The sequence below is a fragment of the Mustela erminea genome, chromosome 3 (assembly GCF_009829155.1).
Source record: "Mustela erminea isolate mMusErm1 chromosome 3, mMusErm1.Pri, whole genome shotgun sequence".
NCBI classification, from domain to species: Eukaryota; Metazoa; Chordata; class Mammalia; order Carnivora; family Mustelidae; genus Mustela; species Mustela erminea.
The window spans coordinates 71,909,814-71,937,361 of NC_045616.1; the positions used below are offsets into that span (position 1 = coordinate 71,909,814).

General features: G+C 39.0%; 1 protein-coding gene across 1 annotated transcript in view; it reads right to left on the minus strand.

The window, feature by feature from the left end:
* Positions 1-10,396: 10,396 nt before the first annotated feature.
* The window catches only part of LOC116587206 (endogenous retrovirus group K member 13-1 Env polyprotein-like), a 43,759-nt gene continuing 26,607 nt past the window's right edge, over positions 10,397-27,548 (minus strand). The window contains exons 2-4 of the mRNA XM_032337917.1: positions 15,363-15,481; positions 10,563-11,845; positions 10,397-10,432 (exon numbers count right to left, since the gene is read on the minus strand). Of these exons, the coding sequence (XP_032193808.1) occupies positions 10,397-10,432; positions 10,563-11,845; positions 15,363-15,481 (1,438 nt within the window). The remainder of the gene's footprint in view (positions 10,433-10,562; positions 11,846-15,362; positions 15,482-27,548) is intronic.

A 27,548-nucleotide genomic window follows, 5' to 3' on the forward strand; every position in this document is an offset into this window, starting at 1 on the left:
TTTGATTTAAAGATAATACCTTCGCTATGAGTTGAAGCGTTTTTTTTTTTAAAGATTTTATTTATTTATTTAACACAGAGAGAGAGACAGAGACAGAGACAGAAAGAGAGATAGATCACAAGTAGGCAGAAAAACAGGCAGAGATAGAGGGTGAAGCAGGCTCCCTGCTGAGCAGAGAGCCTGATGTGGGGCTTGATCCCAGGACCCTGAGATCTTGATCTGAGCTGAAGGCAGAGACTTAACCCACCGAGCCACCCAGGCACCCCAAGTCAAAGCATTTTTGAAAGTACTCATATGTTGCTACCTTCAGTCTTTATTAAATATATTTGCATATTAAAAGACATACAATGTTTAAAAATATCCTGGAATTTTAGCATGGCATTAATATCTAATATGCTCTTCCAGAAATACATCAGATGTACTAATCTTGGACTGGAAAAATAGAATCCACTTGCCTATGTGGAGAAAAATGAAGCCTAAATTTTACTTTGGGAGAGTATTCTGGAAACTTGGATGTAGACAGATTCTTTCTGTGGAACATTACTTCCAACACTCCAGGCTTTGGGTGCATTTAAGGATTTGAAGGATCTCAATGTGGACCTCTCTCAGGGCACAATAAGAGAACACTGAGGAGGCAGCTAAGGTCCAACACCAGCTGTTTTCATGAGCAGACTCTGCCAAGGTAATCCTGGGGCATTGTGAACAAGTCCACTGAAAGGGTTCTGGAGCACTGCTGTTGCCAGCACAGCACAGTTCTATGGTGAACTCCAGTATAAGTGTGGGACATGGCCTAGACTAGGCCAATCATAACCCTATGTGACCTTTGCTAAAGTGATTGGACCAAGAGATGGCATGTGACCTGACCAAGCACACTCTGGTCCATTCCTACATATTTGATTGGAGCTGGAGGGAAGAAAACCCTTTTTCCTCTTAGGTTAGCAAGTAGACTGTGGCCCTGTTCCCACAGCATGGAGAAAGCCTTCTTGCAGTAGGCCAGAATGAAGTTGCACAAAGAAGAGCATAGATCAGAGAGGAAGGGAGAGAGAACAGATTGCCCTTGGGCCTCTGGTTCCAGTCTCCAACCACATCAGAGTGTCTCCGGTCTTGCATCTCTTTTTTCACATTTTAGAGCTATGATAAGGTTAATATCATTTGTTAATAATCTAAATGAGAATGTTAATGTGATTAACACCTAATTATGTGGAGGAAAGAAAAATCAAAATGTACAGTGATAACACTGGATATTACTTAATTGCCAATACACAATCAGTAAGAAATAAAAATTTAACAAAGAGATATGATGGTTTTAAACAATCAACTTAAAAGGAGTGAAACTGGGCCAAGCAGCAAAAAATAATAAAGTTTCTATTATGTAAAATCCTATTATAACATTTTTTTATGTTACTTTTGGAGAGAAAATGATCCAGTAATACTCCATCGACCTTGGACGCTGTTTATGATTTGTGTGGTACTTCAAAATTTGTCTCACCATGGGAATCTTAGCTAATAAGATGGTGAAGAAGGATATTGAGATGTTTGTTAAAAGGAAAATAACATTTGGGTTATGTTTCAGATGAAGAATTATTTAGGATGCCTCAAAAAATTGAGTTTTTTAAGTATTTCAAAATTCAAGAATTTTAGCAAATCACATAATTTTGTCTTGGTATTTCACTGATGGCCATCCTTCATAATGTGTGTGTTTAACATGATAGTCCAGCCTCTTTTTGTCAGTCATGAAAAACACCTCGGTCTTAAGTACCTACTTTCCAGGAATCTTTTAGACTTCTCCCTCCTTATTTGTACCCATACATATATATTTAAGGAGCAAAAAGTAATATAACAAAAACCTTAGCAAAATACAATTAAAAAGCCTAATTTTAAGTTTGTAGAAGTTTCTAAGAGGAGATGTTAGAGCTCATCTGGTTCAATGACGATATTTTATTGCTAAGGGATTGAAATCAAGGAGATAAATTTGAAGCCCAATGTTGTGTTTGCTACTAAGAAAAAAAATGCTCCCCAACTAAATAAAAATGATTTTTAGGTAATACATTGTTTTGCTGTTTCTTTTTTTCTTTCTAATATTTATTTATTTATTTGCTAGAGATCACAAGGAGGCAGAGAGGCAGGACCCTGGGACCCTGACCTGAGCTGAAGGCAGAGGCTTTAACCCACTGAGCCACCCAGGCACCACTGTCTTGCTGTTTCTATGCCTGAGGTTTTACTGGCTTTTTATACTCAAACTTCTTTGGCCCTATTTATTGAGTGATAGGGTTTAGTGCACGAATTCTCAAAGCATATATCTTGGACCAACAGTATCAATAGCATCTGAACACTTACTAGAAATACAAATTCTTGAGCCCATCCCAGATCTGGTGAATCAAACTCTGATAGGAGGATCAGGCAATCTGCGTGTTAACAAGCCCTTAGGTTACATGGATGTACTAGGCTTGTGAAATACCACTTGGTCCGAATGTCAGTAAACTGAAGTCTTTAAGTTGAGTTTCTTTAACTAATGGGTGACAATTGGCAGCTCACCAACCTTAAAGCAAATCTACTATACTTTTCCCTTTCTTAAAATCCTCTAAGACTTCCCCCCACAGGCTACATAACACAGTTTAACCCTTTTAGCCCTATGTGAAGTGATCCCCTCCAAGTCCTTTCAGCTTCTCCCTTAACTTTTGGTGCCAACAACACCAATATCTCTGTTCCATTACTCATATTACTCCTTTGCCAGGAATGCTTTTTCTTACCTCTTCACCTGACTCACTTTTGTTATGCATCAGACTAATGGCCCAGGACTTGTAGGAAGTCTTTGGCTTCCTCCCAAGAGAGGTTCTATATCTCCTCTATTGTTTTCGTAATATTCTACATCCACGACATCATTGACAGATGAAAACACGTAGTTATTCAGTACTTAGAGGAAGATGAAAGAGCGTTCCAGGACAAAAGAACAGCTTTTACAAAGGTCCTGTGCTGGGAAAGCATGGCACAAACAACAAAATGACAGATGTGGTGGAGTGCAGAGGATGAGAGGAAACAGAGTGTTATAAATGGAGGCTGGAGAGACGGGCAAGGGCCAAATCATGTCGCACTGTAGTTAATAAAAGGGAGATTCATTTGCATTTTAAGACCAACAGGACAATGTGGTTATGCTTTGAGAAAAGTGAATGTAGTTAAGATTTACATTTTAAGAGAACCACTTTGGCCTTCTCTTTGAGGGTATTAAGAGCAGATGTTAAGTAACTGATTGGGTAACCACTTCAGTAACTGAAGGAAGAGACAATGGTAGCTAAGACTTCTCATGTTTTTATAGTGAAAATAAAGAGAAGGGAAGGGACTCATCAGATTTCTGGGATCTGGTGATGGCTGGAGGGGTGAGGCAGAGTTAGAAGTCAAGAATGACCCTAAGGCTATTGGTTTGTATAACTAGTTCGTTCCGTCATTTACTTGGACAGTACTGGAAGACCACTAGGTTTTGGAGAATTTGCCACGGATTTGAGGCAATGTCATAATCAAACTCAGAGGCAGGTCAAAGGTGAATATAAAAATTGGGGGTTAACCGCTCAAAGGTGGTCTTTAATATAAAAGGTTTTATTTGATCAGTGGGGATAGAGGCCAGAGAGAAGATGAGTAAGGTGTTGGGCAAAATGGGTGAAGGGGAGAGAGAAATATAGGACTCCAGTTATGGAATGAATAAGTCACAGGAATAAAAAGCAGAGCATAAGAATACAGCCAATGGTATTGCAAAAGAGATGTAATGGGACAGATGGTGTCTATACTTGTGAACATTACGTAATGTAAAAACTTGTCTTCACTAAATTGTACACCTAAACTAATGTAACATTGTATGTAAATTTTTTTAACAGGTGGAAAGTAAGGAGACAGAATTGGAACATTTTATTAAGTGTATTGAGAAGTGAAAATGTGAAAAGAGAATGATAGGATTGCCACTGAAATGGGGAGTGTAGACAAATTTGGGTTTAAATAGAAAGAAGTTGGGGGAGTTTCCATCTACAAGTTTATATTCTGTCAGGAAAGTTACAGTTGATCATATACACAGTGTGAAGGGTTTATAAACCCTCATTCTGTTGATTAGCATTTTAGGGATCACATCAGGGCTTTGAAATCAGACATTATATTATTAAGAGATGCCAGGTATGCAGAGTGAGGCATTGTGAAGTACATGGGATTTGACTTCATTGGTTTTGAGTTCAAGTCTTCTCTCTACAATTATGGACACATGGAAGGGTAACTCTAGTCTCATAAGATAGTTGTAAGGGGTCATTGTAAATGAGAAAACTCAGAACAACAGTGTCTATGGCCATGGAATTTTACAGCCTGAAGTTTCTTTGTGGATCCTTATTCTAACAACAACTCCAGTGAAGGTCATGAAGAAAGAGAGGCCCAGAGCAGCAGGGTTAGGATGGGATGTAAGTATCCCATTCTTTATGTACTTTCCATTATTTCATATTGTTCAATAGCCTTTGGAAGAATTGATTTGGGTGGTTACCTTGTTTTGGCTTGCTTAACTTTTTATGTCTATCTTATCTATTTCTGAAAGAAAATTTAATGCAATTTATAAAAAAATATGCCTCTTTTTTTGGTATTCTGGGTAGGTGTAGTTTTGAAGTCAGTATCTAATAACTCAGTAGTAGCAACATTGGCTATATTGTTTACACCTGCCATCTTTATACTACCCAATAAGGGAACACTATGGTTTAAATAATCTGAGCAAACTTAACAGGTATCTCAGTCCCTGTGTATTCTCAAAGCATGGCTCATTCTTTATGAGCAATGTCCTACTACTTAATACTGCCTTTAAGAATACAGTACCTAGGGGAGCCTGGGTGGCTCAGTGGGTTAAAGCCTCTGCCTTCAGCTCAGGTCATGATCCCAGGGTCTTGGGATCGAGCCCCGCATCGGGTTCTCTGCTCAACGGGGAGCCTGCTTCCTTCTCTCTCTCTCTCTCTCTCTCTGCCTATTTGTGATCTCTGTCAAATAAATTTAAAAAAAAAAAAAAAGAATATGGTACATAGCCGGCAAGATGGCGGAGGTGTAGGGGACCCTATTTCAACTGGTTCCCTGAACCGAGCTGTGTATTTGCCGACCACCATGAAATGGTGAACAACCATGAAATCAGCTTGATATGTAAGAAGATATATCAGGATCTATACCAACAGTGTATCTCCGGTGGCTGGTTGTGAGGTATGAAGCAGGAAGCTGAGACTCTGTGGACAGGTATCAATGGAAGGGGGAGGGAGCTGCATGAGTGCTGGTGCCAGAAAGATGAAATAACACAGGAGCACAAAAGAGTCCCACTCTGGGGCCTAGGCACAGACTCACAGACTGGTAGCCACGGGAAAAGGACTATAGGGCAGCCCCCCACACTGAAACCTGGAGCTGCAGGAGTGTGCATGTGAACTGGGGGCGGCTGGTGGTTTTAGAAGCACAAAGGGCAGAGATGTGCCTGGACCTGGAAGTGAGGGCTGGGAGTGCTGATGTGGGGTGTGCACAACCCAGGTCGCTGTGGTTTTTAGCAGTACAGACAAGAACAGAGTCAGTGTGATCTGGAGGGCTTTCTGGAGAACAGATTGCAATCTCCCTGTTCTGAGACAGAAGTTTGGACACAGTCATTTCTGCTCTGACTCTTGGAAGGGACACAGAAACTTGCCAGGGAAAGCTGCCAGAGAACAAAAGCTCCTCCCAACTGGTTTTCACTGAACCCATCCCCCACCACAGGGGGCAAGGCAATTCTGCCCAAACAGGGTTGCCTGAGTAACAGTGGGGCAGGCCCCTCCCCACAGAAGAGAGGCTGAAAGAACAAGAGGCCAAGAGCCCTAAGGTCCCTATAAAATGGTTGCATTTTGCTTGGATTGTGGTCAATAGTTTGGACTCTACATTCCCTCAACCACCTCTCACAAGAATGACTAGGAGGAGGAACCCACAACAGAGGAATAATTCAGAGACTGTGACCTCTGCCACAGAACTAATGGATATGGACATAAGCAAGATGTCAGAAAGAGACTGCAGGGTAACAGTTAGGCAGACAATAGCTAGGATGGAGAAAACCATTAATGGCAACATAGATTCTCTAAGGACAGAAGGGGCAGAAATGAGAGCTGATCTGGCAAAACTTAAAAATGCTATCAATGAGATCCAATCTAATCTAGATACTCTAACTGCTAGGGTAAATGAAGCAGAAGATCAAATTGGTGATCTAGAAGACAAACTGATAAAAAAAAAGGATCAGAAGGAAGCCTGGAACAAACAGCTTAGAATATATGAAAACAAAATTAGAGAAAAAATGATGCCATGGAAAGTCCCAATGTCACAATTATTGGGATCCCTGGGGCGGGGGGCGGGGGGAGAGGATGAACCAGAAGATATAGTTGAGGAAATGTGAGCTGAGAATTTCCCTCATCTGAGGAATGAAACAAGTGTTCCTGTCCTAGAGACAGAAAGGACACCCCTCTCTCCCAAGATCAAGGAGGGCAGACTCATCCCTCACCATGTGATAGTGAAACTTGCAAATCTTAAAACCAGAGAAAACATCTTAAAGGCAGCTAGGGGGAAGAGATTCCTTGTATACAGAGGGAGGAACATCAGAATAACATCAGACCTGTCCACAGAAACCTGGCAAGCCAGAAAGGACTAGCAAGACATATTCAGAGCACTAAATGAGAAGAACATGCAGCCAAGAATAGTTAATTCGGCAAGGCTGTCATTTAGACTGGATGGAGAGATAAAGAGCTCCAAAGACTAGTAAAGACTGAAATAATATGTGACCATAAAGCCAGCCCTGCAAGAAATATTAAGAGGGTTCTTCAAAAGAAGAAAGACCCCAAGAGTGATATAGAACAGAAATTTTACAGAGACAATCTATAGAAACAAGGACCTCTCAGGCAACATGATAGCAATAAAATCATATCTTTCAATAATCACTCTCAATGTGAATGACCTAAACGCACCCATAAAATGGTACAGGGTTGCAGCATCCTTTCCTGATTAAAACTCTTCAGAGTATAGGGATAGAGGGAATATTCCTCACCTTCATAAATTCTATCTATGAAAAACCCACAGCGAATATCATTCTCCTTGGGGAAAAGCTGACAGCCTTACCTTTGATACCAGGAACACGTCAAGAGTGGGCACTCTCGCCACTGTTCAACATAGTACTATAAGTCCCAGCAACAGCAATCAGACAGCAGAAAGAAATAAAATGTATCCAAATTGGCAAAGAAGAAGCCAAACTCTCTCTTATTGCAGATGACATGATACTTTATGTGAAAAACCCAAAAGACTCCACTCCTAAATCACTAGAACTCATACAGCAGTTCAGTAGTGTGGCAGGATACAAAATCAATGCACAGAAATCAGTTGCTTTCTTATACACTAACAATGAAATTGTAGGAAGGGAAATTAGAGAAATAATTCTATTTACAATAGCACCAAAAACCATAAAATACCTTAGAATAAACCCAACCAAGGAAGTAAAGGCTCTATACTTGAGGAACTATGGAACACTCATGAAAGAAATTGAAGACACAAAAAGATGAAAAAGCATTCCATGCTCATGGATCAGAAGAATAAACATTATTAAAATGTCTATGCTGCCATGATGTCCTTCAACAGATGCATGGATAAAGAAAATATAGTCCATGTGTACAATGAAGTATTATGTCTCCATCAGAAAGGACGAATACCCAACTTTTTTATCAACATGGATGGGATTGGAGGAGATTATGCTGAGTGAATTAAGTCAAACAGAGAGAGACAATTATAATATGGTTTCACTTACTTGGGGAGCATAAGGAATAACATGGAGGACATTGGGAGATGGAGAGGAGAGGTGAGTTGGGGGAAATGGGAGGGGGAGACAAACCAAGAGAGACAGTGGACTCTGAGAAACAAACTGAAGGTTTTGGAGGGGAGGGGGATGGAGATTGGGTGAGCCTGGTGGTGGGTATTAAGAGGCACGTATTGGGGTACAGATCTCTCATGGTTCACCTCCCCTTCCAATTTCCCCCAACTCCCTTCTCCTCTCTATCTCCCCATGTCCTCCATGCTATTTGTTATGCTCCACAAATAAGTGAAACCATATGATAATTGACTCTCTCTGCTTGACTTATTTCACTCAGCATAATCTCTTCCGGTCCTGTCCATGTTGCTACAAAAGTTGGGTATTCGTCCTTTCTGATGGAGGCATAATACTCCATAGTGTATATCGACCACATCTTCCTTATCCATTTGTCCGTTGAAGGGCATCTTGGTTCTTTCCACAGTTTGGCGACCATAGACTCTGAAAAACAATCTGAGGGTTTTGAAGTGGTGGGGGCGGTGGGAGGTCGGGGTACCAGGTGGTGGGTATTATAGAGGGCACGGATTGCATGGAGCACTGGGTGTGGTGCAAAAATGATGAATACTGTTATGCTGAAAATAAAAAATAAATTAAAAAAAAAGAGGCACGTATTGCATGGAGCACTGGGTGTGGTGCATAAACAATGGATTTTGGAACACACACACACACACACATAAAAATGTCTATGTTACCTAGAGCCATCTGTATTTTCAATGCCATCCCAATCAAAACACCATCGGCATTTTTCAAAGTGCTGGAACAAACAATCCTAAAATTTGTATGGAACCAGAAAAGACCCTGAATCACCAAGGAAATGTTGATAAAGAAAAACAGCTGGGGGCATCACGTTGCCTGATTTTAAGATATACTACAAAGCTGTGGTCACCAAGACAGCATAGCACTGGCACAGAAACAGACGCACAGACCAAAGGAACAGAGCAAAGAGCCCAGATATGGACTCTCAACTCTAAGATCAAATAATCTTCGACAAAGCAGGAAAAAATATCCAATGGAAAAAAGAGTCTCTTCAATAAATGCTGTTGGGAAAATTGAACAGCTATGTATAGAAGAATGAAAATCGACCATTCTTTTACACCATATCCAAAGAGAAACTCAAAATGGATGAAAGACCTCAATTTGAGATAGAAATCTTCAGTAACCTCTTTGACATCGGCCACAGAAACTTCTTTCAAGACATGTCTCCAAAGACAAAGGAAACAAAAGCAAAAATGAAGTTTTGGGACTTCATCAAGGTCAAAATCTTCTGCACAGCAAAGGAAACAGTAAACAAAACAAAGAGGCAACCCATGGAATGGGAGAAGATATTTGGAAATGACACTATAGACAAAGGGCTGATATCCAAGATCTATAAAGAAATTCTCAAACTCAACACCCAAAGAACAAATAATCAAGTCAAAAAATGAGCAGAAGACATGAACAGACACTTCTCTAAAGAAGGCATACAAATGGCTAATGGACACATGAAAAATATTCATCATCATCAGCCATCAGGGAAAGTCAAATCAAAACCACATTGAGATACCACTTTACACCAGTTAAAACAGCCAAAATTAACAAGGCAAGAAACAACAAATGTTGGAGAGGATGTGGAGAAAGGGGAACCCTCTTACACTGTTGATGGGAATGCAAGTTGGTGTAGCCTCTTTGGAACACAGTGTGGAGGTTCCTCAAAAAATTAAAAATAGAACTACCCTATGACCTGGCAATTGCACTACTGGGTATTTACCCCAAAGATACAGATATAGTGAAAAGAAGGGCCATATGTATCCCAATGTTCATAGCTTGCCGCTTCCAGTCGGCGACCGCGACGAGAGAAGAATTAGGCACAAACAAGTCAGCTGCAAAAGACTGGGAGCAGGGGACAACAGTCGAAAAGGACTGCTGCCACGAGCAACCCCCCAGTCTTACTTTTATTAGATAGAAAACAATAGCCAACAGAAGGATTGATGGAGGTCGCACGTTAGTCATGTCTTGCAGGTCAGCAAGGAGGAGGGTAATGTTTATAGTTAACCAAGCACATTCAAAGGACTCATCTAACTAACAACGAGCACTTCTGGGAAGAGAAAGGAGCGATCACGAAAAAGGGAAGCAGGCGGTTTTCGTTCCACCCTGAGCTGACCGGGTGATCCCGGGTGCTTGGCTTCCCTGAAGCAGGCGGCGTTCCGCCCTCGGCGGGCCAGGCGTTCCCGGCTGCCCGGCTTCGGTGAAGGGGCGGCGTTCTGTCCTGAGTGAGCCAGGCATCCCCAGCTGCCCAGCTTCTGTGAAGGGGCGGCATTCCACCCTGAGCGAGCCGGGCATCCCCAGCTGCCCAGCTTCACGGTCGTACATCGTCCTTCTCCCCAAAGACCTGTTGTCAGTATCAGTGTTTCTTAAGGCCATATCTAAATGTGCTTGGCAACTAGTAAAATCCTCCAGGGGTTACAGTTTAAGTAACAAATTGTTCCGAGGGGCAGCGGCATCTCCCCCCCTTTTTTTTGTGAAGAAGTAGAAAAGTTGATTTTGCAGCTTCTTGATTTTTCAGTCGTTGGAGGGATTTTCGCGTGCTTCTGAGGACTAAGCATAAAAAGATTACAGCAATAAGAAGAATAATCAATCCACTTATAACACCGAGACCAGTTCGTGTGATCCAAGTAGAAGGGTTTAAATCAGACAGAATATCATTAATTCTTTGAGTAAAACTCACTCCTGGAACAGATTGTAGTGATGAGTGAGTAATACTTAGGATCGTATCTTGAAGTTGTTTAATATCTAAGGTTAGATTATCACCATAATGGTTAGTAATGTGTCGGCGAATTTTGCTCCAAGATACTTCTGATTCATTATAGGCGTGGGGAGTAACACAGAAAGAAGAAACATTCCAATCACATAAAATATGAAGTCTAAGCTTTATATTCTGAAGATCATCTCCTATATATATCATGGCTGTTTCTAAATCAGAGACACGTTCATCTAATTTTTGATCTATGAACGTTTGTTGACTCCAGGCCTTGCTAGCGTTCTCGTGCCATTTCTGTACAAATTGTGTAGTCTGTACAGTTTGATGCAAGGCCATTCCTGCAGTGGTAGCTGTAGCAGTAATGGCTATAATTCCTAGAATAGCTGTTATAAGTAATCCAACAAATCTTTTTGTTCTATGAACCCAGTTCTTCAATACTGTTAGAAGTATATGTACGTCGGGAGAACTTTCCCAGACACGGTGGTGTTTCACCGGCAGCCAAATGCCTATTCTTCTTCTAGGTAAAAGAATGATAGAATTGTCTCTATAAACATTCCTATCTACACAGGTGAACATCTTACAGTTTAGACAGTCTATTTCTCTATTATTATGAATAAAAGTCATTTTGCCAATAACAAAAACATAGGGATCTCTAACACAAGCTCTTATCCATTCTTCATCCATGAGGAAAAAAGAAAATGTATAATTATTGGACTGATGAATGTAAGAGCCATTCCAAACTCTTACGTGACTTAAAGCAGTAGTAACCTTCCATAAATTCTTTTGTCTTTTATGATAAACAACAAAAGGAGATGGCATAGAAAGTCCTTGCCCAAGCCATACCAGAGGTGCATCTCCTGAAACTAAGGTTCGCGGCACAATGGGATCATCAAAAACTTGCCATTTTAACTTTCGATGAGGGGAGCAGGGTTCCCCAGTGCAATTGGTGACTGCCATCCCCTTAGGGGACCAGTCCCATACAATTCCATAGGAATCATTAATAACCATACTGGGGTGAGCTGCTCTACAATCCTTCCATAAAGGGCGAATTCCCTCATCTGACCACATCTGTGCTGGTTTGCCTTTAGGAATAGGGGGTGCTGCATTATAGCTAGGACTCCGATATTTGTAGGCTTGGAATCCTTTAACGGAGAGTAAATGTAACTGAGCTTTAGTCAAATAACTATTAGTAGGAAGGTCCACCAACCATCTCTGATCACCAGGAACAAGGCAGCTGGAATGATTGCCGACTGTGGAAAGAGCCAAGATGCCCTTCAACAAATAAACAGATAAAGAGGATGTGATCCACATATACAATGGAATATTCCCAGCCATCAGAAATGATGAATACCCAACTTTTGCATCAACATGGATGAGACTGGAGGAGATTATGCTGAGTCAAGTAAGTCAAGCAGAGAAAGACCATCATGTGGTTTCACCTACTTGTAGAACATAAGGAATAGCATGGAGGACATTAGGAGAAAGAAGGGAAAAAAGAAGTGGGGGAAACCAGAAGGGGAGATGTATCATAAGAGACTGTGGACTCCCAGCAATAAACTGAAGGTTTTAGAGGGGTGGAGGGATGGGTTGGCCTGTTGATGGGTATTAATGAGGGCATCTATCACATGGAGCACTGCATGTTATATGTAAACAATCAATCTTGGAACAGTATATCGAAAACCAAGGACATACTGTATGGTGACTAACAAAAGAATATGGTAAATAAAACCAGATTTACTGTTAATATCCTTTACTTGCCACTATGTAATTATAGATAGCAATGGAGAAAAATATTCAATTAAACTCTCCTAAATTATTTCTACATTTTTTTCAGTTATTGCCTCTCATCATCATTTGTTCCCAGTCAATGCTCCTTGTAGTGTTTATGAATATTTCATAAATCTTATCTTTTGCTTCATGTTGAAGTTTAATGACTTTCTTTCACCTTTACTGTCCTTTTGATATATTATTCTCATTACTGTGGAAGGATAAGAGTTGAATAGATTTTTTTGAGCCAAGTATAAGATTTGTAAAACTTGCACAATTGTCCATTTTATCAGAATTTGTGATTTAAAAAAATCTGGCTAAGAGTCTTAAGATGAATTTATAAAACATGTATTGATTTGAGGTTAATAACACTCATGTTTGAAAAACACTTGGATTCTATATGAATAGATATTACTTATTAACTGAAATGGGCCTTCCAATTTCAACAATTTTAGAAGACTGACAAAAAACAAGATGAGAAATTTCTTTTTTTTTAATTTTTTAAGATTTTATTTTATTTATTATTTTTTAAAGATTCTATTTACTTAACACAGAGAGAGATCACAAGCAGGCAGAGCAGCAGGCAGAGTGAGAGGAAAGGAAGCAGGCTCCCTGCTGAGCAGAGGGCCCGATGCTGGGCTCAACCTCAGGACCCTGAGACCATGACCTGAGCCGAAGGCAGAGGCTTAACTCACTGAGCCACCCACGCACCCCTTATTTTTATTTTTTTTATTATGTTCAGTTAGCCATTGCTTAGTATATAATTAGTCCTTGATGCAGTGTTCAGTGATTCATTAGCTAAGTATAACACCCAGTGCTCATCACATTTCTTAAGAGACAAAGTCACTAAGTGAAACCTGAGTGGGTCTATAACCTTCCTCCTCTTCCTCTTCTTCTTGTGCAAGAAACAGTTATCCTCAACAGTTACTGGATAAATGCTTGTTGGTCTTCTGAACACACTAAGGAGATATTATGGTTGAAACTTGTCTAGAAAGTCAGCTAGCTAAATGTTGTGAAATAGGGACTGGTTGTCTAGGGAAAAAACATTTTCTCTTTTCAAAGAACTTGGCAGCAATCAGTAGGATGTTTCCAGAGCAGGAACACAGTATCATCATCCTTTAGTTGTGTGCCATGAAAATGCTTAAGAGGTAAGAACCTCTTATAATGTAGTACTCCTGATTTGTCAGTATTGACATACTCTTTGACAGACGAACTTCTTTATGAAAATAATACTGAAGTGAATGGTTTTGGAAAGAGGTTTTATTCTATTTGCATTTGATAGATGAACAAAATAGTTGGCAAATTTTTTGATGAAATAAAAGCAAACTATTAACAGAATGCAGGCCAGGACACATCTTCTAATCAAGGACTGGGATCTAGTTTATATATCCTCTGGCCTTTAGTAAAAGATGAAATCACCCAGAGCTAATAAGAATTGCTTCTGTTTCCACAATTCTCTGGCAGCCCATTTAGATGTGTAACAATGTATACTCAATCTGTTCCATTATATTCTGAAACCTTTTTCTGAATTTTGTCATCTGGAAAACAACCAGCGGTCATCATTTTCTTTTTTACTTAATGATGTTAAAAATATTTATTGCCATCTATTTTTTCAGCTTGAACAATTCCAAATTTGTGTAACCTTTTCACATAGGATTTTATTTTTTTAACCCTGAACTTACACTGATAATCTTCCTGAAACCCTCTCCAGGTTCTTTCCTACCATGGGATGTAAAACTTAATGAAGTTGCCTTGATACCACAGGAGGCCTGGCTCAGTCCCCAAGGCTCAGCCTGCCCCTTATCTTGTGCACTCCCCTAGTGCTTACGTTCCTGATACTGCTATTTTCCAATCTCAGTTCTGTGTCTAGAGAGCAGTGTGCACCTGACATTCCCAGCTAGACAGCCTTAGGAGTAGGGGCAGAGATGTAATTCTAGAGTTAATAAGAATGCCCACCATCTTCCATTTACTCCCTAGAGTCTGTTACTTCCTTCAATTGAGTCAACACTTTAAATCCACAGTTACATAAAGTTTTCAATTCAAATATACTCCAAAGGAGATAATGTAGCAATGTTATTTACATAAAATTATTAATGCCTAATATAAACCTCAGAGATTATGTAATGATTGCATGTAAGTGCCCAATTTAACTTCACTCACTCCATTGCACTATCACTTTTGTTTAGAAGTGATAATGGTTCTTCCCTAGAAATTACTAGGTAGTGATGTGTTACCTTCATCAGTTCTCAATAAAAGCTGAATTATCCATTGCTTAGACCTAGCTCTGAGTATATTGCTTCTTGACCTATCTTTAAGCATACTGATTCTATTTTTTCCTTTTTTCTTTTTCAAGTTTCTATTTAAATTTCAGTTAGGGGGCACCTGGGTGCTCAGTGGGTTAAAGCCTCTGCCTTTGGCTCAGGTCATGATCCCAGGGTCCTGGGATCAAGCCCCACATCGGGCTCTCTGCTCAGCAGGAAGCCTGCTTCCCCCTCTTTCTCTGCCTGCCTCTCTGCCTACTTGTGATCTCTCTCTCTGTCAAATAAATAAATACAATCTTTAAAAATAAATAAATAGGGATGCCTGGGTGGCTCAGTTGGTTAGGCGGCTGCCTTCGGGTCAGGTCATGATCCCAGTATCCTGGGATCGAGTCCCACATCAGGCTCCTTGCTCGGCAGGGAGCCTGTTTCTCCCTCTGCCTCTGCCTGCCTCTCTGCCTGTGCTCACTCTCTCGCTCTCTCTCTCTGACAAATAAATAAATAAAATCTTAATAAATAAATAAATAAATAAATTTCAGTTAGTTTACAGTGTAATATTAGTTTCTAATGTACTATATAGTGATTCAACACTTCCATACTACTTTTTCCTATGGCCATTTCCAGTATACTAATGATCCCATCAAAGGTATTTATTTCTGTTCTTCAGTCTTCATTTGTTTAAGATAATGATTGCACATGACTGGATTGAAGAAAAAGGGACTCAGCCACAATAGCAAGGTACAAGCAACATGCATAGGAGATACCCCTGAAATGCCAGATTCCAGTAAATAGGAGACACTGCACTGCATGGCACTATAGAACATCATCTTCATTACTCCACTACTTTCAAAGCAGATGTAGCTGAGTTAACACACAGAAACAGGCACAATAAGTTAAACAAAAGGAGGAGACAGAGGAATATGTTCCAACTGAAAGAACAGGAAAAAACCAAAGCAAGAGACTTTAGTGAAACAGAAATAAGTAATATGCTTCATCAAGAATTTAAAGTAATGGTCATAAGGATACTCACCAGAGTGGATGACATCAGTGAGACCCTTAACAAAGAGATAAAAAGAAAAAAAAAAAAAAAGCAGTCACAGGTGAACACAATAAATGAAATGAAAAATACAGTAGGTGGAAAAAGTAAACTAGCAAAAGTAGAACAAATCAATGACCTGAAGGACAGAATAATATAATCAAGTTTAACAGGAGAGAGAGAGAAAACAAAAACAAAAAGAAAAAAACTCTGCAAAATGAGAATAGACTTAGGAAGCCAATGACTTTACCAGCATAGTAACATTCACATTAAGGACACCAGAAGAAGAACAGAAATAAAAGGAGGAAGAAAAATTATGTGCAGGAATAATCACTGAAAACTTCCTCAATCAGGGTAAGAAAACGAAAGTTCAGATCCAGGAGTCAGAAATCCCCCAACAAATAATCAATGCAAGGAGGTTCAGGCCAAGACACCTACTAATTCAAATGGCAAATTTAGTAATCAAGACAGAATTTAAAAGCAGCAAGAGCAAAGGAGATAGTTACATAGATGGGAAGCCCCATAAGGTTATAAGTAGATTTTTTAGCTCAAACTTTGTACACCAGAAGGGAGTGGCATGTTATGTGCAAAATGCTTAAAGAAAAATACATGTAAACAATAATACTCTACTCAATAAGGCTATCCTTTAGAAAAAGAGAGATTATAAAGTTCACAATCAGTCAGAAGTTAAAGGAATTCAGCACCACTAAACAAACCCTATAAGAATTCCTAAAGGGGACACTCTGAGTGGAAAGAAAAGACCATAAGTAAGAATAAGAAAAGTAGGAAGCACAAAAGCAGTAAAAAACTGAACCTGTAAAAAGTGTATCTGTAAAAAAAAATCTGTCAAGGGACTCACAAAATAAAAGGATGTGAAGTACGATACTATATACCTAAAACATGGGGAAGAGATGAGTAAAGAATTGGTTCAAGCTTAAGTGACCATCAACTTTTTTTTTTAATTCAATTAGCCAACATAGAGTACATCATTTATTTTTGGTGTAGTGTTCAATGATTCATTAATTGCGTAAAACACCTAGTGCTCATCATATCATGCAACTATAAACTTTAATATAGACTCCTATATGCAGAAGATATTACATACAAACTGAATGGTAACCACAAATCAAAAACCAGTAATAGATACGCAAAAAATAAAGAGAAAGGAGAAAGGAATCCAAGTATATCATTAAAGAAAGCCAGCAAACCATGAGAGAAGAGAGCAAGGAATGCAATAAATTCAACAATGGCAGTAAATACATAGCTATTAGTAATTACTTTGAATATAAATTGACTATAAGCTCCAATCAAAAGATGTAAGGTGACAGAATGGAATTTAAAAATGCAAGATCTATCTAAATGCTGCCTACAAAAGATTCATTTCAGACCTAAAGACACAGACAGATGCAAAGTGAAGGGATGGAGAAGCATTTATCATTCAAATGGAAGTGAAAAGAAAGCCAGGGTAGTAATACTTGTATTGGGAAAAATAAACCTTAAAACAAAGACTGTGACAACAGACAAAGAATGACACCATATAAAAACAAGGGAAACAATCCAGTAACAAGATATAATGATTGTAAATATTTATGCACACACAGGAGCACCCAAGTACATAAAGCAGCTGATAAGAAGCATAAAGGGAGTAATCGATAGTAATACGATAACTGTAGGGGACTTTAATACCCCACTTTGGACAGATGGACAGATCATCCAAACAGAACATCAACAAGGAAAAATGGCTTTGAAAGACACACTGGATTTGGCAGATATATTCAGAACATTCTTTCCTACAACAGCAGAATTCCCATTCTTTTCAATGCACATGGAACATTCTCCAGAATAGATCACCTATTTGGTTACAAAACTGGTCTCAACAAATTAAAAAAAATCAACATCCTACCATGGATTTTTTTTTTTTTACCATAATGCTATGACACTGGAAATCAACCACAAGAAAAAATATGGAAAGACCACAAATAAATGGAGATTAAATAGCATACTATTAAACAAGGATGCAAGGGTGGTTCAATATTCACAAAATCAATGTAATTCATCACATCAATATGAAAAAGGATAAAAATCATATGATTATTTCAATAGATATAGAAAAAGCATTTCAACAAGTACAACATCCATTCATGGTAAAAACGCTTATCTAAGTAGATTCAGAAGGAACATACCTCAATATAATACAGGTCTTATATAAAACCCACCCTCAACGGGGAAGAACAGAGCTTTTCCCCTAAGGTCAAGAATAAGACAAGGATGTCCAGTCTCTCTGCTTTTATTTAATCATAGTACTGGAAGTTCTAGCCACACCCATCAGACAAGAAAAAGGAATAAAAGGCATCCAAACTGGTAAGGATAAAATACAACTCTATTTGCAGATGACGTAATACTATATATAGAACATTCAGATGACTCCACCAAAACACACTAGAATTGATTAATGAATTCAGTAAGGTCACAGGATACAAAATCAATGTACTGAAATCTGTTGCATTTCTATACAGTAACAATGAAGCAGCACAAAGAAAAATTAACAAAGCCATATTATTTACAACTGTACCAAAAAGAATAAAATACCTAGGAGGTGAAAGATGGAAACAGCCCAACTGGTCATTGACTGATGAATGGATAAAGATGTGGGATATATGTATGTATGTGTATGTGTGTGTGTGTGTGTCTGTGTCTGTGTTTGTATAACTTGGCCATAAAAAAAAATGCCATTTGCAACGACATGGATGGAGCTAGAGAGTCCTAAGTTAATTGAAATAAGTCAGTCAGAGAAAGACAAATGTCACATCTGATTTCACTCATATGTAGAATTTAAGATAGAGAACAAATGAACAAAGGGAAAAAGAGAGACAAACCAGGAAACGGACTCTTTTTTTTAAAAAAATTTTTTATTTTTTATAAACATATATTTTTATCCCCAGGGGTACAGGTCTGTGAATCGCCAGGTTTACACACTTCACAGCACTCACCAAAGCACATACCCTCCCCTCCCCAATGTCCATAACCCCACCCCACTTCTCCCAACCCCCCTCCCCCCAGCAACCCTCAGTTTGTTTTGTGAGATTAAGAGTCACTTATGGTTTGTCTCCTTCCCAATCCCATCTTGTTTCATTGATTCTTCTCCTACCCACTTAGGCCCCCATGTTGCTTCACCACTTCGTCATATCAGGGAGATCATATGATAGTTATCTTTCTCTGCTTGACTTATTTCGCTAAGCATGATACGCTCTAGTTCCATCCATGTTGTCGCAAATGGCAAGATTTCATTTCTTTTGATGGCTGCATAGTATTCCATTGTGTATATATACCACATCTTCTTGATCCATTCATCTGTTGATGGACATCTAGGTTCTTTCCATAGTTTGGCTATTGTGGACATTGCTGCTATAAACATTCGGGTGCATGTGCCCCTTTGGATCACTAAATTTGTATCTTTAGGGTAAATGCCCAGTAGTGCAATTGCTGGGTCATAGGGCAGTTCTATTTTCAACATTTTGAGGAACCTCCATGCTGTTTTCCAGAGTGGTTGCACCAGCTTGCATTCCCACCAACAGTGTAGGAGGGTTCCCCTTTCCAGGAAACGGACTCTTAACTATGGAGAACAGATGGTTACCAGTGGGGAGGTAGGTGGGGGAGGGGAGCGGTTGGGAGGTTAGATGGGGGGAAATAGGTGGTAGGGATTAAATATTACACTTATGATGAAAACAGATTTTTTTTTAAAGATTTTATTTATTTGACAGAGAGAGAGAAATCACAAGTAGGCAGAGAGGCAGGCAGAGAGAGAGAGGGGAGGAAGCAGGCTCCCTGCGGAGCAGAGAGCCCGACATGGGGCTTGATCCCAGGACCCTGGGATCATGACCTGAGCCAAAGGCAGAGGCTTTAACCTACTGAGCCACCCAGGCGCCCCGAAAACAGATTTTTTTAAAGATGCTAATTCTTAAAATTAAAAGAATGTTTTATTTCTTTTAGCCACTGGAATAATTTTGAGTCAGAAAACAGGATGATGTATGGAATTAATTAGTCACTATATTGTATATCTGAAATTCATATGACATTGTATATTAGCTATGCTGGATTTAAAACATTTTAAATACCTTTCTGAGAATTCTAACACCTATGTCTTATCAGAGTCTGATTTTTATGATTTCCTTGTCTCTTGTGCTTTTTCCTTGTCTGTTGGAATGCCAGGTAAATTCTTTGTTGAAAGCCGGACATTTTATATGAGGTAATGGGTACTGAATTAAATAAGCCTTTAGTGTGAGGATTTGTGATTATCTGGCTAGGAACAGTGCTATTTAATGTTTGCTGTAGTTATAAGTACCAAAATCTTAAAATTCCCCTAGGGACCTTGTGTTATCTCCCCTCTTCACTTTGGGTTTCCCTAAGTACATCTCATCAGATAAAGTCTTTGTCTTGAAGCTCTTTGAACTGTAATTCACTGTAGTTACATATTTTGTTTATGTAGTGGTAAACTAGGGGGAAGGTGCTACATTCTATGATATTATTTGTGGTCCCATGTCTCAAGTATGTGACCTTCACAACTACTATTCTGTAATACAGTTTTTATTTCCCCCTTAGCTAAGACAGAGAAGCTAGAACATGCAGGAAGGTAAGGAGTGCACTTCTCTCAGCTCTGATAAGACTCTGGGAGCCTTTCCCTTTACCACATAGGGCTTTGGTATAGACAACTCTTTGGGCTTATCTCACAGTGTTTGCTGTTTGTCAGATATTTATTATGAGAACACGGTAGGGATGCTGGAGATAAACTCATAAAGCATCAGTTCACCCTTAAACTGTGACCTCCAGGAGTTTCTCATTCTCACACTGGTCCACATTCAACCTTCAGCAAGTCATTAAAATTGCCACTTAAGTGTTCTTACCAGTTAATGGATCTAGCAGCTTTTGCTCTGCGTAAGCACACACTGGCTATTACTTTCCAGACTCCTATCTCTCTTCAGATTCTCGGGTGATGGTTTGTCCTCTAATCAGTTTTCTAATGGAGGTCCAAGAAAAGAAGCTGTTTTTCAGTTTATTCAACTATTTCTTGTTTTAAGGACAGTATTGGTGACTTCCAAACTCTTTAGAGGTCAGAGCTGATGGTGGAATTCTATTACTTCTTTATGCAAATTTTATCTTATGTTATTCCTCCCAGGTCATTTCTCTTGAGGAAATAAGACTATTTTTTTAATTGAAATGACTGTAGTTACATTTACACATGAATCAGGTCTGACATTAGCAGAGTTGAAATAATAAAACAAGATGAGTTTAGAAAATGAAGCAAGTATTGGAATGGTTTCAAAATTCTAATAATGGGACCCTCAGAATCAAAAATTCATTTTCCCCAATACAACCATTCCTCTCCATGAAATGTTACATAAAGGCTACCTTGATACGGGACTTTAACTGATATAACCTGAACATTTAAGAACAAAGTATTACAGGGCTTTAACTGATATAACCTGAACATTTAAGAACAAAAGTATCTTTTAATAGCTCCTTTTTCTAACTGATTCTTTGAGGTAAGAGGAGGACAAGGGGAGTTACAGAGGAGAAGGGAGTTGGGGGAAATTGGAAGGGGAGGTGAACATGAGAGACTATAGACTCTGAAAAACAATCTGAGGGGTTTGAAGCGGCGGGGGGGTGGGAGGTCGGGGTACCAGGTGGTGGGTATTATAGAGGGCACGGATTGCATGGAGCACTGGGTGTGGTACAAAAATAATGAATACTGTTATGCTGAAAATTAAAAAAAAAAAGTAAATCTGTTTCTTTTTTTTTATTCTACCACACCTCCAATGAACTTGTAAATATTCTATGGCTCTTTTAAAGGTCACATCATATGCCACATACTATATTACACCACCTCTAACAACCTCAAATGAAAGTAACTTCTCCCACCTATTCTTTAATTATTATAGTGGTGCACTCTCAACAGTTAACACTGGATCACAAGAGCCAAGTGTGAACATGCTTCTCTTTCCAGTTCCAGATTCAGTGACATCATACGGGTAGAGAAATCAGCTATTGTAGGAACACTTACACGACTAATTTGGCAAACGCTACAAAACAGGGTCTTTGTTTTCTCCTTAGAAAGCTAGTTAGACATTTACCATCACATCATCATGAGGATCTGTGTAGACACATACATGGATGGATGGTGGCTGGGCGAGGAAGGAAGGAGTGAAAGGAGGAGGTAGAGAAGGAGGGAAGAACTGTTTATGGACTTTATGTTTTAGTGTGCTCTGTGGTTTCTCGAGATTAGATGTTGCAGGCCAATGTTACTTGTAATCCTGGTTATCCATTACATCTATTTAACTGGAGAAAAACTGGGCCCTTATTTCATTCTTGGTCATTTGGGAGCAGCTTAGTTTTCTCTTGGTACCAAGAGCAGACCTGAACTAGATAAATCAGCATATTGGTTCTCTCTGGCCACAGTGATGATTCAAGGGTAATCATTTGACATAAACCGATTTTATCAAAGCCAATAAATAGTGGACCTGAGACGTTAGTCCAAGACTTTAGAGGTCTTGGAACAGCACTCTCATTTCACTGAGGTCCTAGGTTGGTAGATAGGAAGTTTAAAACTCCTGGTGGTCATTTAGCCAAAGCAGAGGTAGACCTCTCTATGAATAAAGTTAACAAAGAGAAATGAAGAACAAAAAGATGAAGAGAGATCGATATTAATGAACTGGAACTATACTCATGTCACATGACATTTCACATCCGTGAGCTAGGAGCTTTTGTTTTTGTTTTGTTTTGTTTTAAATACTCACTAGTTTTTAATTTGGATTGGGTTTCTGTCACTGGCCACCAAAAGAGCCCTCACTAATGTAGTAAATAAAATAGGTTTTAAATATTATTATAACCCTACATCAGCATAATGCCTTGTTTCTAAAGAGGCTCAATGATTGTAAGTATGAAACTATTGAGACTATACCAAAATAAAATGATAGATCTAATCAGGGGTTAATAATTAAAATATATGAAGAACTTACACAAATCAACAATAAAAACAAACAACCCAATTAAAAAATAGGCAGAGGAACAAGAAGGACATTTTTTTCCCCCCAAAAATGGCATATAGATGGCCTATACCACTATGAGAATATAAATTTGTTATTTGCACCACTCAGGCTGTGGTATTGTGTCATCATGGCACTGGTAAACTAACATAAAAGTTTTCTAATTAAGAGAGGTCCTAGGACATTGGGGAGGGCATGTACTATGGTGAGTGCTGTGAAATGTGTAAGCCTGATGATTCACAGACCTGTACCCCTGGGGCAAATAACACATTATATGTTAATTAAAAAAAAAAAAAGAGGGGTCCTAAGAAAATTTGTTGTAGGGAGAAGAAATGTAGTGGATAGTAAGAAGGTGTTACTGACCTCTCTTCTTCTGGTATTTGTTGGTTTATAATTATAAAATTAGAGACCGTGTATAAATTTAGTTTGATTTTCATTGATGGTGCTTTTAAGACCTCAAATTGAATTGTACTCACTAAAATGGGAATGAGAATTCATTAGGGAGCATGGAAGGTAGAGCTCATAAATTATGTCTGAAAGGAGTACTGGTGGAAATAAAACTGTCTTGTTCAGATTGTTCAAAAAGCTAGTTATGCATGCAGTACTGGCACCTTTGGTATTACACATAGCTACACATGTCACCCATCTCATTGCATATGCTCCAAGACATGTGATGGTTTTCTTTATGGCATTACTGTTTTTTTTTTTAAAAAAACTGCTTATGTTTTGACCCAGAATATAGTCCCCAGTCATCAGTATCCTAGACTAGGAGAGGAATATAAATATTGTCTACATTTTCTTTTGCCTTTATTTTCTAAAACTAGAGAAAAGCATAATTTCAAAATTCTGACATTTCTTATTTTCTGTATTGCCTTTTCTTTTGGCAGATCATGTCATGACCATTGCTTCTTTCTCAGGGTATGTGTGTGTCTATAAAAGAGACTGAGATGAATAGAGACAGAATTAGCATATTTAAATGTTCTCTATTTCAAAATTAACTTTGACCAATAGAAGTATTTAATGGGTCATATGGATGGCTCAACAGAGGAATTTAATTATCTGTTTAATCTTGGCTCAGATACTACAGAATTTCAATCAATAGATTGCACTTATAAGTCATAAACATCTGATAATGCAATTCCAACATTAACTGACTTGGGTGTTTCAGTGCATTTGCCACCAGACATCCGGTACCACCTGCCAATACTACTGACATATTTAGTTGGCATTTTACTTAACTAGTTCTTATGCTTCTTAGTGTGAGAATATGAGCTATGAGTTTTTCCTAGGAGATCTCCTTTGGAGAATGTAACATGAATAAGAGGCTTGAAATGTTTTATTTTTTTTTTTTAAAGATTTTATTTATTTATTTGATAGACAGGGATCACAAGTAGGCAGAGAGGCAGGCAGAGAGAGAGGAGAAAGCAGGCTCCCTGCTGAGCCGAGAGCCCGATGTGGGGGGCTTGATCTCAAGACCCTGAGATCATGACCTGAGCCAAAGGCAGAGGCTTAACCCTCTGAGCCACCCAGGTACACCTTGAAATGTTTTAAATACCAGGATATCACTGGGATGGTGCAGAGGAAAATAATCAGAATTTAAATAAAGGAAATAAGCAATATATTTATGGTAATTATATGAGGGGGGGATAAATGAGGATGACTAAGCCAGAGAGCAGCTAAATACCAACTAAAATATGATCAGTGTAAAGCAGTTTGCAGGAAAATCCTAAAAGGAGTGTAACAAAAGTTATCCCTAATTGTTTGATGAAGCTAACCTTGTTAGTATTCACGTAACCCTTAACTGAGCTTCATTTAAATCCATTTACAAATACTCATTCTGCTTACATTTATATCACATTAATGTATGTAGTGTCAGTGATCATAACAACTGAACAGAAGGCAAATACATCAAGTATCCCACACTTGGTCATCAAATTTAGGAAAAGAACTCACACTGCAGCATAAACTACCATCTGTTTTTGAAACCCTATGCAATGAACTCATTCACTTGCTTGGTAAGTTTGAGCTTTATTTACCTTCCCTTAGGGTTTGTTTGTGTGTTTGTTTGTTTGTTTTTTAAATATTTTATTTATTTATTTGTCAGAAAGAGAAAGAGAGAAAGCACACAAGCAGGCAGAGAGGCAGGCAGAGGCGGAGAAGCAGGCTCCCCACAGAGCAAGGAGCCTGACGCGGGACTCAATCCCAGGACCCCAGGATCATGACGCAAACTGAAGGCAGCAGCTTAACCCATTGAGCCACCCAGGCATCCCTACCTTCCCTTAGAAATGTGTTAGGGTTATAGGGACTTAAGGCTATAGCGACATCCTTGCACGGCTTGCTTCCTATACCAGTTGTGGTTGGCCTAAATATGGCCCCCAAAAGATAACCATATTAAATCCCTGGAACCTGAGAAGGACACCTTACTTGAGAAGAGGGTCTTTGCAAATATATTTAAGGATCTTGAGATGAGAAGATAATCCTGCCTTACCTAGATCTATATAGAAAGAGACACCCAATATAGATAAGATACACACATAGAAAAGAAAGCAGCATGCAAACAGTGGTAGAGAATGGAATGATGTAGCCACAAGCCAAGGAAGCCAAAGAATGTTAAGTGGTACCAGAAGCTGAAAAAGCCAAGGAAGGATTCTCTGCTACAAGTGTTAGAGAAAGTATGTTCCTGTCAACATAGACCTTGATTTCAGACTTTGGGCCTCCAGAACTGTAAAATAAATTTGTTTTAAGCCACTAACTAGTTTTGTAGTAATGTTTTACAGCAGCCCTAGTGAACTAGTATGGGAACCAATACATACGCATACGTACACACAAATTTTATACACTATTCAGACCATTATAATTTTAAAAAGATACTTTCTTAATTGACAGAGTGAGAGAGAGTGCACATGCGCCCAAGCAGTGGGAGTGGGAGAGGGATAAGCAGGCCACCGATCTAGGGCTTGATTCCAAGACCCTGGGATCATGACCTGAGCTAAGGCAGACACCCAGCTGACTGAGCCACCCAGGCACCACAGTCTGGTACCCCAGACCATTATTAATATTAGTTCAACTTTCCTTAGTCTTAAAATTATTTAGACTCACCCTCTGTTTTCCAAAAAATACTATTGGATCAGCTTTAGGAGAGCAAAATAAGGATTTACAGGATCTGGTTCCATTCAGGATAGTATTCTTCCTTTCTTAAAAAAAAAAAAATCTTTTTAAGATAGCATTCTAATTATCTCTTACTGCTTAACAAATTACCTCAAACCTTAGGGGATTAAAAAAAAAGGATGATCTTCTCTCACAGTTCTGTGGATTGACTATGCTCCATGGGTTGTTTCTACAATGGGGTTCACATTAAATGAAGTCACACAGCTGGTGGGACATGCATGATCTCAAAGTTCTACTGGCTGGCTGGTATTTCAGATGACTCACTCTCATGGTAAGAATTGATTCTAGTTTTCCCCTAGGAAGTCAGCTGGGGTTATTGCTTTGGAGCGCCTTACATGTTTCTTCTTGGTAATTTGGGCTTTTTCTAAGATGGCAGCTAGCTTTCCAGAATGAGCTTCTCAAGAGAAAGTTTTCCAAAACACAAGACAGGAAAGTGTCAGACCCACTCTGCTATACTTTATCACTCAAAAGGTATAAGACTTACCCAGATATTACCCAGAGGTATAAGTCTCAGCCAAGAATGTAGAGAAATTAACTACAATTGTTGATAGGGAGTATCACCAAAGTCACATTGCAGAAATGCATGTGAAATGCAAAATATTTTTTGACCGTCTTTTCAAAATACAATCTGCTGTGCATAGTACTCAGGTTCAAAACTAACACCAAATTTAGAAAAAAAAAATTGTGTTTGAGTAAAAGGGATTAAAATTCAAAGGCACTTTGAGATGATCATCTTCCACAGGAGACTCCTTGTTTAATAAAGCATTTGTCTAGAAGCTTCAATTTTGGCCTCTATTTCTCCCAATTTCTACTGAAAGAAACAGGGTAAAAGTGCATCACTTCCAAAAACTGAGAGCAATGAGCAAAATCATATGAGTTCTTTACATGGCTCATCTAGGCTCAGATTAATGCAATAGAGTACACCTAAAAATTCTGCATAAAGACCTTCCTACCATTACTACAGTCTGTTCCTAGACCCAGAGTCCCAGGATGTAAATCACTTAGAAAATTAGGCAGCTGTTGCTCTATCCCAAAGGGGCTCAACTGTCTGTTTCTCTATCTCACTCTCAACCTTCAAATATTATTTCTCCCTACCAAGTTACTACTCCTATTTAAAGGTAATTCCACTAGGAAACAACTGGGCAAGAACTGGGGAGGGGAAGAGGCTTGGAACTGTGGTGCTACATAAGCTTCGGGAAGTGTAATGCTAAAAAAGTAAAGGACTTTTGGTGAGGATTGAGACAGAAAGGGCTTGTTTTAGATTTAAGGTTCAAAGTAATGCAGTTCCAGGTAGTAATGGTAGACAATGAGGCTATTTCCGGAGAACAGAGGTGAACTAAAGAAACGCCTGCAAGAAGCTGAGCATTCAGCTTGAAATAGTGTACATGATTCTGTCCTTCAGCTATAAATTTACTAGACAGCTATATGTAGAAGAATGAAACTTGACCATTCTCTTACACCACACACAAAGATAAGCTTAAAATGGATAAAAGACCTCAATGTGAGACAGGAATCCATCAGAATCCTACAGGAGAATATAGGTAGAAACCACTTCGATATCAGCCACAGCAACTTCTTTCAAGATATGTCTCCAAAGGCAAAGGAAACAAAAGCAAAAATGAACTTTTGGGACTTCATCAAAATCAAAAGCTTCTGCACAGTCAACAAAACAAAGAGGCAACCC